Raw genomic sequence first — 12,196 nt, 5'->3', positions numbered from 1 at the left:
CCTGGGAGAGGGGCAGGGGCCGCCCTTCCCCCCCCTCGAATTAAAAACCAGGGTCTGGGACTGGCCGGCTGACCGGGAGCACAGAGCCCAGGGGCGCGTCCCGCTCCTGGGCTGGTCAGGACGAGGGCCAGCGTGGGGGGTCTGCGACTCCACGGGACACGCTGACTGCAAAGCCGGCCGGGGGCCTCCTTTTGGCATCTGTGTAGCAGCATGTCGGGCAGGCGAGGGCCAGGCCCCGGGCTCAGGTCGGGGGAGAGGGTGGCTGAGCTGGAGCTCCGGGCGGAGGGATGTCCGCATAGTCAACTCGCCTCTTGCCAATGACAAATTGGGGGTTTAAAATTCATTGAAATTCATTTTGGTGACAAAAACTCCTTAGAGCGGGAGCAGAGAAATCACATTCCCGAGCACGTGTCACGCCGTCCTGAGGGCGGGGGCACAGCCAACGTTACATTCTGAGGACCACGCTGAGCCCCTCGGGGGCTCCTCCAGGAGACAGCAGGTCTGCGGCAAGGGTGCTCCTTCATTCATATTTCAAGGTCGACAGCGACACCCACCGGGAAGGAAGGGTACCCTGGGAAGGCCACGACGGCCCCTTGAGGGGCAAGGCCATCCTACTGGGGTCACTGCAGAGTCCAGACAGAACGACTGCCAACTCCGCAAAAGACACTTAAAAGAAAACCACCAAAAAAAAAAACCATGATCTCTTGAAAAAATAAATCGCAACACTTTTCAACTTCATGCAAATTGAGGGAGGGGGACAGTGAATGGTGCCCGAAGGTACGGCTGAAAAATAAACATGATTCCATCCGGGTGCAGGAAGTCCGTCTCCAGATTCGTGACCGCCATGCCCCAGCCGTCGGTTGCCCGGCCCGACCTGGGTCCAGTCTGGCCCTCACCGTGCTCCCCGCTGCTCTGGGAAGGGAGCAAAGTCTTTGGTCTCGGAAGGTTGCAGGAGGCAGCACGGCAGACAAGCGCACGCTAACGGTGGTCCTGGCGGCCGGGCGTTAGATGGCGCCCTCGTTGTGCAGGCTGTGGTTGGCTTTCGTGTGCGTCACACAGTTCTGTTCATTGAGCAGGTTGGCCGTCTCGTCTGGCAACCCGTCGTGCAGCTCCGTAAGAGTCAATTCGATTTTAGTGTTTTCACTGTCTGACGACTGAGGCGTTTTGTCCATCCGGGATGCCATCAAGGCATTTTGGTATTGCTGCCGGGAGATCTGGGGCCAGAAGGTGGCACAGAAAACAAACGAAGAGACTTATTTTTACGTTCGCTTGTCTCTACAGCATGTCCAACAACAACAACTCCTCCGGGATGACCCCTAGTCCCTCTCCAGGAGGAAACCATCCTCCAGCTGAAACGGAGCCACTCTTTCAAGGTCTTGGCAGACTCTGGCCAACAAGTCAGTTCTGACTTCCAGGAGCCCACTCCCCAAATTTTGTCTCCATGTGTCAGGAGGACTAACAAATGGCACGAGGCCTCCATGGGCTAAGGCTGGCTTGTTCTCCAAAAACTCCTTGATTCAGATTAAGTAAGAAGCTTTGTCTCTGCAACAAGAGGAGGCGGGGCCTTCCTTAGCGACTCTCCTGACCTCTGCCCTTTCAGGAGGGTAGTGAACTCCAGAAAACTCTGGGGAAGCAACAGCAAACTACTTTTTTTCCTCTCCAAATCCAGCTCTTTAGGAGGGAGTTCAAAAAGTTCATGGAAAAGAAATGGAATGACAAGACAATGGAATTTTTCCATGAACTTTTTCAAGCTCCCACGCATTTCCAGAAAAAAGCCACATTTGATCTGAGAAGTCATTTGCTAGAGCTGGTCAGTAAAACGCTTCTTCCCAACCTAAGCCTTCCGAAGAATGGCTGCAGCCAAGTGTCCTGGCAGGAGCTGGAGGCGGCACCCCCTGCGTGACACAGGGAGAGTTTGCTGGAGGGACCCGGGCGGTTGAAGGGGGCCTCTGGTGTCCAGGCGCGTCCTCGCTCCTCTTACCTTAACAAACTGAAGGTCAGAAAGGGCCCGCACAGAATAGTCAGGGATGTAGACGTGAAGGAATGAAGAACTGAGCTGGCTGTTGCTGCTCCCCAGCGCTGGTGTGATTGCATCCATCCGGTCACTTCGACTGAGAGAGTCTGAGTGATTCAGGCCACATGGGCGAGGAGGTGACTTATTTTCACCTGGAAAAGGGAGAGGTGGGGGAAGGCCCCACAACCTTTTAAATGAGGTAGAGACAGCCTCCAAAGTCAGCTCTACGTTTCCAAGTGGGGAGCAGGGACTGAGGCCATTCCTCAGCGCAGGTGCCTCAGCCACACCGCTGACAACACAGGGTCTCCTGGCCTGGTGACAGACGGCACTTCCTTCAGCTGTTTGGTCCTGTGGGTCCCGCACCGACACAGACTCGCCAGGTCCCTAAGACTGGCACCTGTGGCTACCGGGCCAAGTCTTTCTTGGACCATTAGGAAGTGCTAGGAAATGCCCGGCCACGGATGGATGAGCTGGGCCCCCAGAAAGCTGCACTTCCTTATTTTGGCAGAAACAAAAGCAAAGAACTCCTGAGAATGTTCACAAACCAGTACCTGTTTCTAAGGGTTAACCATCCTCCCCAGCCAAACCATCTGTCTTGCCACTGCCGCCCCCCGAAAAACAAAGCACAAACTCAAGTGCCAGCAAACCCCCTGGCAGGCAGTCTCAGGGTGCCCCAGGATCAAGAGCGCCCAGTGGCCCCATAGGGCAGGACAGAACGGTCTCTGGGGGTCTCGAGCCTCTGACTCCTCACAGGAGTAGGAAGTCCCGTCTTTTCCCTCCAGAACACCAGATGACCCCCAAACTCAAAACCCACTGCTATTGAGTCGATCCTGACTCAGTGCTCTGTGACTATTTCCCAGATTGTAAACCTCACAGGAGCAGCTAGCCTCGTCATTCTCTGGGGGAGTCACGGGTGGGTTTGCAGTTAGTAGCCCACGAAGCCACCAGGGCTCCTTACACCAACTCTAAAAACGTTTCATCCCCTTACCTGAGGGCCTAGGTTCCCAGCAGTCTGATCATTGGAATCACCAGGGGTCTGATGACATTACAGATCCCTCTCCCTAGAGATTCTGATTAGGTTGCAAATGGTGGTCTGGGAGTCTGACGAGTCACCAGATCCCCGGTGATCCCAATGATCAGCCAAGCAAGGGAACCTGAGATCTTTTGTGAGATTGGACTATTCTTTCATTGAAACTAAGTAAAAGGAAATTCAGGTGCGTGGAATATCATTCCCCTGGAAAAGAAGCTCAAGGCCTCATCTGAGTTTCAGGAAAACTAAAGCCCATCCTCTTGCCAAGGGTTCTTCCAGTTTTCAGTTTTCCAACCAAATCAACGGCACCAATATTAACTGATCCAGAACTGCCGAATGCCACAAAATCGGAGGGGACCTAGTCTCCATCTTCTCTTTGTAACGTGTCACTGACAGATACCTTCCACAGAGGAACTGGCCCTTGGCTCCTCCTACCCTTGAACTGTTGGAAAGTCTGCTACGAGGTCCACTCAAAACCAGCCCAACTTCTGATGACGCTCTGAGCGCCACTCAACGGAGGTCTTTTGAGAAACTCCGTTCCTCTGCTGTTTGCAATTGCTCTGGACTTTCTGAAGTTGGTTATCAGGTTTCTCCTCCGGACGAAATACTTCAAGCTGTCCTTCCTGAGATGTGCTACCAACCCTTCCCCCAATTCTGACCATCGTCTTCGATGCCACGTGGGGAATGCCCTCTTAAAATGTAATGACATCCAGAGACAAATGGCCAAGACCCAGGGGAACTGCACTGTTCACGTCCTCCTAAAACCCCTGCCCCCGGCCATTCCCGTGTCCAGAATCAAGTTCCCACTGTCACTCAAAATTAAATTCAGAGTAACAGTAAGGCAAATTAAAAGTTTACCCGATGTTTTTTATATTTAGCAGAATAGAATTTTAAACAGATTGCCCAACTAGAGTAAATTTCAGGTTCCTTATCTGTAAAATGAGGGCAATCATCACGTCTACACCTCATAATGATGACAATTGAAAGCGAGATCACATATTAACGTGGGCAGCACAACATCCGGCACCCCACAAAGCTCAGCAACTCCAAACTGCCTGCCATCGAGTGGGTTCTGATTGGACTGGACAGGCCAGGGTAGAATGCCTCCACGGGTCCCGAGACTGCAGCTCTTCGTGGGAGTGGAGTCTCCTCTTTCTCCCAAGCTACAGCTGGTGGTTTCTAACTGCTGACATTGCAACCCAATGCAAAAGTCCACCACCACCAGAGCCCGACACCCCCAAAGCACTTCATAAACGAGGCTTGTTAACGTCATTACAGTCTCCCCGCTAAGCCTCTCCCCTTGCAAACAACCCGCATGACAAACTGATCAGTGCTTTTAAATAAGGGACAGTAGTGGGTGCCTCTAGGCTGTAGCCCCTAACCCTTTCAGCACAGGCCCCCAAGCGGCCAGCAAGGTTGGGTGGGGCAGACCCTACAATGCAACCCTTTCAAATGGGGGGAGATTTATGTGATCCAGAGTGGCCCCACCCCCTCGCCCAGAGGCCCAAACTTTTGATAATAATTATTAGCTTTTCTGCCTTCAGATTTTTTTTCTTTCTGCTTTTTGTCTTGGGTTATATTTCATCAATCCTGCCTTGAGTAGTGGTTATGCATTGGGCTGCCAATCACAAAGTCTGCAGTTCAAAACCACCAGCTACTCTACAGGAGAAAGACAAGCCTTTCTACTTTTGCAGAGTTACAGCCTCGAAAGCTTAGTGGGGCAGCTTTATACTGGCCGGTAGGGTCACTAAGAGTTGGAATTGATTCAGCGGCCTAAGAATCCTTCCCGTTTGCTAGCGAGCTCGAAAGATACAGTAGAGACATGCCGCCCCCCCCCCCCCCAGCCTCCTCCCTTGGGACCACAAGGCATCTCTCAGCATAGGCTGGACATCACTGGCTTGGTCCCACCCCCCACTTAGTAGGCATTCTATGACTGCAGTGCCCAGCATCCCAGAGCCCTGGCTGCCAGATGAACAGTTCTCTTTTATGCCCCAGTCAGATGGACTGGGCAGACCCAAGACATCTCTAATTCTACAAAGAAGGTAAATTACAAACAGCATTTCCATGAATTTCACCCGAAAGCCCCTCTATTTCTGGTTTCATTAGGCTGTCCATGGGGAGCAGATGACAGCACAGAAACACACACCTGTGCGTCTATGTGCTGCTTACCTACATATAAACCTGCACTTGTATCTGTACGTACATGGCGATGCACTGTCACGCTACCTGTGTGCTGTTGATTCTGGCTCACAGTGGCCCTACAGCACAGAGCAGAACCGCCCCCTGGAGCTTTGGAGGCTGGATCTTTATGGAAGTGATGGCCAGGCCTTGCTCCCCACAAAGCTCCTGGGTGCGTTTGACCCACCGACGTTTTGGCTAGCAGTCAAACACTTAACCATAGTTATCACCAGGGATCAAATATGTACGATTATCTATATTTCATATGCTACATACATGAAATCACATTTTCTGTCATTCTACATTTCCATGAGCTTTTCCAAGTTCCCTCGTCTATAGCCTACCAGTTGGTTTGATTCGAGTAGCTTTCTGAATAAATCTTACCCCCTAAACTGGCCAAACTTCTCCAAAAGCAAAGACCTGAGAGAATATCAGCTTCCTCTGCCACCTATCAGCATGTTAGAGGGTTCTGGATCCTCGATTATGAAATGCAAATTTCATCCGATTTAAAAATAAATGCTCTTATGGAACACAAATAAATATAGGAACACCAGGCTACCAGCGAGGAAAGCCCAGCACTTTTAATTAAAGAAAGATTAAGCCTTTTTCTTTCTTTCCAGCAGCTGGACACTTCCGCTGGGCATGCCCCCACCCCCAGGCCCCCCAGGGAGATAATCAGCAGCTGGTTAGGAATGTGCCCAGCACTAAGTTCAAAACAAGGAGAGGGAGACAAGGAGAAGGGGGCCACAGGCCACCTGGCCGATGGGGGGCAGAAATGCTTGTGCCACGTGGCCTGTTCACATAGACGTTAGGACCAGGACCATCAGTCAGCAGCAGCGTGGGCACGTTCTTCCAGTACCAGGAAACGTCCCTGTGTTCCTGGGTCTGGACTGAACCAGTGTGGTGGAAGGGGCCTTTGCACAGCCCCATGCCCCCTCAAATCAGGGACCTCTTGTTGCCCTACCCCATCCACCTCAGATCCACTCCCTCCCCCATTTTCACCTTCCATCTGTGTTCACGCTCCCAAAAGTCCCTCTGCTCCTCCCTCCTCCAACTGTCTACTTTCCGGGGATCTCATGGCCCCTAGGTTCTAGTACTCTGGGGTGCAGGGCCCCAAAGCAAAGAGAGGGGACCTCGTCTCAATAGGTTGCAGACCTGGCCCACCGGTTTTTATGGAGTCAACGGAACGACAAGCCCACCACCACTGAGTCTATTCTGACTCGGAGCCCCCTGTAAGCCAGGATTGAAGGGCCCCGGTGGCCCTCTGAGACTATCACTCTTGGCAAGAGGAGAAAGCTGCCCATCTTTCTCCCGTTCCTGGAGTCAAGGGGGAGGGGGTGGGGGGGGTGGAGTGAGGACTAGGAAAAGTAAACATGCAGAATTACCTGGAGAACCTGCTGCTAACAATTCTGTTCTGCTGACAACAAAGGTACGAGACAGGGACAAAGGAACTGAAAATGGAGAAAAACAGGGTGAGAGCTCGTCAGAAGGCAGGGAAGACGAGACCCGGTCATCGGGAGCGAGCGGACACCTTCTCCACCACGGGCTGCCAGAGAACCAGTGCCCAGGTGAGCCCAGGCCAACCAAGAAGCAGGAACATGCTGCGCTCCGGGGGAGGGACCCAGCGGCTGGACATGGGCTCTTTGGCAACCTAGACATCACTTGAGCCACTCACATGTGATTGGGGTCTCTGGAGGACTTAAACCCAAGAGCCACACAAAGGGGGTGAGCTCACCGACCACTGGCAGAGTAGGACCCAAGCCCGCGGGGCCTGCACAGCATCCGGGGCGAGCCATTAGCTCTTGAATTCATTTCCATTTCCAAATGACATGTTTTTTGTGGATACAGCACATGGCATAGATGTGGGGGGAAATCCAGCCACGCCCCTTGTCATTCTCACCCTAGCAACTGCCACACACAGGTTTCCTGGGGAGGGTCTGCCAAAGTCACTCTCACCACTATGCACGAAGACAGGGAGACCAACAGGGCCCTCATAGACCAGAGGTCATATCCTGGGCCCGCCTGGAGAAGGGTCTGTGGTGGGCTTCCTCTACACAGCTACCATTCACAAACACAACCTTGATCTTGAGACCCATGCGCTAATTGCCTCGCTCAACGCATACATACAATCACAAGTCCTGGTTGCACACTCAGGTAAAATACCGGGCTCTAGAGCGGGTGGGATGCTACAAATGAAACCTCCCCTCTTTCCTTGCGTCTTCCGTGCCCGTGGGTGGGCTGCTGCCGCCCTGCAGGCTTGCCTAGGTGGGGTGCTGCTCTTGAGTCCTGCTCTGACTCGGGCCTGTCACTGCATGAATCTCTATTCAATGCGAATTGGCTCATTATTTAGGTTTTAGGAATCAATAATCAAAAACGAAATGCTTTGCTAGTTTTCTTTTTAAAGCCACCTTCTCAGGCTGGCTCCACTGCTCGCTGCACGGAGGCGAACAGGAGGCTGGCTGGGAACACCCCATAGTTACACCAACACTGGCCTTTGATGAAGCACTTGCGTGGGTCACGGGAGGTAGAATGATTGCGTTTCCTTCTGAGTGAGGACCCCAGGTCTTTGTTGAAGCCGCACAACTAGGGGATGGAGCTGCAGCGGTGTGTGGCCCAGGCCTGCCTGGCTAACAGCTGCCCTCTCTCACGAGCAATCACCCAGCAGGAGGGGGTGGTGGTGGTGGGTGTGTAAGTGAAAGAAACCCACCGGCTGGACAAGCCCTTGTTCATGCCGGGAGTTAGGCAGCAGGACTCAAAACCTGCGTGTCGGGGAGAAGAGGCATCTGGGACAGGAGAGGTTTAGAAGTATTTTGAGAACTCTTGTCACATCCCAGGTTTTCTAAGTGACAAAACCTTGGGTGGTGCAGTAGATGCGGCCCGGGTCACAAAGGAAGCCAGGAAGCGGCTGGAGGCACTCCTTTAGGGTGGGCATGGTGTTGCCCAGCGTGGCCTGTCGTTCGGTGTTTTGGCCACAAGGTGGCACTCTAGCATCTCAGTTGACTTGTCTGGCAAGTTCCCCTTTGGAAAGGTAGCAAAATCAAGCAATGCAATGAGGGGTCATTCAAGTCCGATTCCCAGAAGTCAAAGAGCATGACGTCAAGGGTCTGTACCCCGTGGTCCTTGAAGGACAGACACGGCTGCGGGCATCTTGAAATCGTGTGCTCAGATTAGCCTCCCTGACCTGGGTGACTCAGCAGGCCAGCTCTCTAGAGAAAAGACACTGGTTATTCGCAATACCTGGTACCCACCTCATTTTCCCTGGAGAATATGAGACCATCCCCCAGAACATCCACCACTGAAATGACTCAACACTCCCGCGTGCTGGGTGCAGGGTAACTGGTACTATCCTTCCGCACAGAGAGTGGGGCCCGCTGCTCCCACCACACAGGAAAACTGCTGAAGCTGGAGGTGCACTTACACCACCGCCCTGGCCCCAGCAGTCCCAGCCCCAGGGGTATGTGTGCCCCATAAATGCACGCGCACTCGGGAACCCATAAAAAGGCACGCACAGGGTGTTCACAGCAACACCGCGCATTCATAACGCAGCCTCCCCAACAGGGCACTGCCCAGGTACCCCCCAAGGGGAAATGGGACAAAGGGGCTGTGGTACAGGCTCACAATGGAACCCTACCTAGCAACTCACATGACCACCCAGATGAAGTGTGCGAGGCACGGCAGTGAGAGAGAGAATCCACACTGGGTGACTCCGTGTCGAGAAAGCTCTAGGCCAGTGGGTCTCCACCTTCCTCAGGCCGCAACCCTTTCATACGGTTCCTCATGTTGTGGCGACCCCCAACCATAAAGTTATTTTCATAGCTGTCATTTTGCTATCGTTATGAACCGGGCGACCTCTGTGAAAGGGTCGTTCGATTCCCAAAAGGGTCGCAACCCACAAGTTGAGAACCGCTGTTCTAAAATCTGTGGGACCAATCTCTGCTCAGAAGCCAGGAGAGAGGCCACTTCTGGGAGTAAGTGGCTAGTGGCAGGTGTGAGGGGAGTTCCGACTGGTAGTGGTGTCTCGAGCTGGGCACTGGTTTACACAGGTAGGTTTAGCTCGTGAAAATCATGGCTGTGTAAGTGTGTACACTTATGATTTGTGTAGAATTTTTTTTGATCTATGTGTTCTACTAAAATTAAAAGCTCAAAAAACCCCACAAAACTACGGTTAACTGGCAGGTAGAGGAAAATGAGGGTGTCACTGGAAGAAACAGAGCCCTGCTCCCAAAGGCTGAGAACCCCACTCACCTGGTGAGGCTGTGAGGGCCATCACACCGTAGTATGAAAAAGCACTCGCTTCAAACTTCATCCCTTCTTTCCCAGCTTCCACTTCGACTTTCCCCTGCAGGGAGGACAGGAGAGGCAGGTCTTTTCAGTGTGAGGACCCAAGGCCATTGGCAAACCCAACACCAGGCTGCTTCTCTCCCGGGGGTCTTGCTCTGGAATCTCTGCTCGGTGATCCCGAGGAGCGGAGGGCAGAGGCCAGTGCATCTTCCCAACGACAGCGGGAGAGGCAAGCAAAGGGGGGAGGCGATATTTCTGCACAGCCACTTCCTATTTCCCCGTGGCCCAGTCCCTGGAACCCGGGGCCGCCCAGTGGTAGGGATCTGGTGCTCCAGCTCCACCACAGGGACAAAGCCCGAGAAGATGCTTGGTGACAGTCGCCCGAGGGGACAATCACCTGCAAGAACAAGAGTCCCAGCAGGTGGAGGGTCAGTGGGTTTGGGGGCCTAGGAGCACAGGGAAGTGAACTGGCTGTTGGGGTCAGTGTCCCCTCCTCTCTTGAGGGACCCAGTGTCCTGGACACCTGAGGAGTTACTCCTAGGCCAACCCCTGGTTGCCCAGATTCCAGAGGCCCCTCAGTGAGGTGGGACTGTCTCCTCAGGGTCTCAGAAAGCTCGTCCCATCAGGACCAAAGCCTGCCACCCCCACCCCCATACATAGGGTTTCCCTTTCTCCCCTTTCTCTGGCTGGACTAGAGCTCTCACCCTCCTCCCTCCAGCGAGGACCAGACTGGACCTTACTCTCAGCGTGCACTCTCTAGGCTACACAAACACCTCCACTTTGATTTCGCAGGTGAGGGTCCGAAATGCCTGTCTGCATGTCCTACAGCTTCCTCTCCAGTGCAACACCCGGTGTGGGTCCTGTCCAAACGGCAGCGGCCTTCTGTTGAGTAGGTATGGTGCTCACGCATTGATTCGTGTAATACTCTCAACGCCTGCGTGAGGTAGACACATCCCTCTCGGCTCATCACTCCGGGCCGTGGGCGTCCGGAAGACTGGGCACAAGAACAAGCGCCGACTCAACAAGCAGCGCCCCACACGGGGCCCGAGGAGTCGCTTGCTTTAGTTCGGCCGTCCCCCCGAGGCAGTAATAGTCTCGGCTATGCAAGACTTCCCTCAAATCACTTCTCAAAGCCACCTGGTGTCCCTCTCTTGCCGGCTATCTGCTTCAGAGTGAAAAAGCTGGTTTTATGAGTCTGTAAATAATTCTTACTATTTAAAAGAAGAGGAACTTAAAACACCACCCACAAAATAAAAGCAACCTGCCATGAGGAGGTGCTGAAAGTCCTTGGCCACAGGGCGCTACAGCAGAGGCTGTGGGCGCCCTGGCGGAAGGCTGTCCTGCCTCAACCCAGGAGGTCCAAGCAGCACATGACAAGCCAGGGTAAGCAAAGCTCCACAGAGAGAAAAGGCCGACAGGAACCTAAGGTGTGCAGAGAACAAACCTGCTCTTTGCATGAAAGGCGACCCAGACAGAAGGGCGGGGAGGCTTAGCTGACCCAGGAGAAGGGAAAGGTGAGGGAGGAGCTGTGGCGGGAGCTTGGCAGAGGGCATCTCACCCCCCACCCCCAGCCCCCGGTTTCACAGAAAAGCAAGCGACAAGAAGGAGTGGGCAGTGACACCGCGGGTGGCCACGGGGCAAAGCTCTGGGAGGTTTGAGATGAGGTCACTGAAGGAAAAAATGATGAACTGCTATGCAAGCCCATACCTAATTCATAAGAAAAAGGCTTTTTTCTTTTTTTAAATTAGAGGAGACCACTGATTTGGACAGGCAGCGTGGTGAGCAGGTGAGACTCGCCCAGAGCAGGAGCGGAGCTCCTTGAAGGGCAGGCTGCGGTGTGCAGGATCACATCCAGACTTACGCTAGGGTGGCAGTCACGGGCCGCACAGCAGAAGCCATGAGCGAAGAATCAGCTTAACCGGGTGAGACACTAGGGAGGGGGGGCATGAAGGAGCGAGGGGGACAGCCAATAATCACAGCACAGTGGGAGAAGCACAGGACTGACGGGGACAAGGTGGGGAGGCGGCGAGTTGGAAGCAGGGGAAGGAACAAGGGGATGGGCTCCAGTTCGTAGCAGAGCCACTGAGAAAGCCTGCAGGTCAGGAGAAGGTCAGAAGTGGCCGGGGAGTTCTGAGAGCGGCTGGGAGAACTTGAACGGACAGAGCAAAGAGCCCACCGACAGGCAGCAGTGGCGAGTCAGAGGAGACCAATGGGGGCCAGAGGTCAAAGAGGTGGCAGGGGAACCACGGGGAAACTAGGAGAGGCGATGCCACCAGTAAAGGGGCGGCAGCTGTGGCAAAGGCTGGGCGAGCCGTGGGTGCAGGGAGCAGGGAGCACGCACAGCACCGAGCCTGACAAGAGGGCAGTGGAGGAGAGAGGGCGTGGGGGTCGGTCCAGGCTCAAAGGCTGGCTGTCAGGGACCCAGGTGTACAGGCCCAGAGAGCAGGGGGAAGACAGCGGGCATGGAGAGGAAGGGGGTGGGGGTGGGAGGCGGTAACTGAAGCAGCAGAAGGCCAAGGCTGGCAGGCACGAATGCAGGCAGGCACAGTGGCTGGCCTTCAAGGCAGCGAGCTCCGGAGTGAGCTGGGGAAGGGAGAGGATGCAGAGAGACAACCTGGAATTGCCTAAGGGCCCCTTCCTCCTTAGTTATTTCTCCACCGTTCACGCAGACTGGGGAGTTGGATTTGGGTCTG

At 54.1% G+C, this 12,196-nt stretch overlaps 1 protein-coding gene across 1 annotated transcript in view; it reads right to left on the bottom strand.

Moving 5' to 3' along the window:
* Nucleotides 1-702: 702 nt before the first annotated feature.
* CNNM2 (cyclin and CBS domain divalent metal cation transport mediator 2) overlaps nucleotides 703-12,196 on the bottom strand; it is a 138,866-nt gene continuing 127,372 nt past the window's right edge. The window contains exons 5-8 of the mRNA XM_075534479.1: nucleotides 9,468-9,561; nucleotides 6,608-6,673; nucleotides 1,982-2,166; nucleotides 703-1,214 (exon numbers count right to left, since the gene is read on the bottom strand). Coding sequence (XP_075390594.1) covers nucleotides 1,005-1,214; nucleotides 1,982-2,166; nucleotides 6,608-6,673; nucleotides 9,468-9,561 — 555 coding nt within the window. The 3' untranslated portion in view covers nucleotides 703-1,004. The remainder of the gene's footprint in view (nucleotides 1,215-1,981; nucleotides 2,167-6,607; nucleotides 6,674-9,467; nucleotides 9,562-12,196) is intronic.

The sequence above is a fragment of the Tenrec ecaudatus genome, chromosome 16, assembly GCF_050624435.1.
Source record: "Tenrec ecaudatus isolate mTenEca1 chromosome 16, mTenEca1.hap1, whole genome shotgun sequence".
NCBI classification, from domain to species: Eukaryota; Metazoa; Chordata; class Mammalia; order Afrosoricida; family Tenrecidae; genus Tenrec; species Tenrec ecaudatus.
This window is presented reverse-complemented; position numbering and strand designations above follow the sequence as displayed.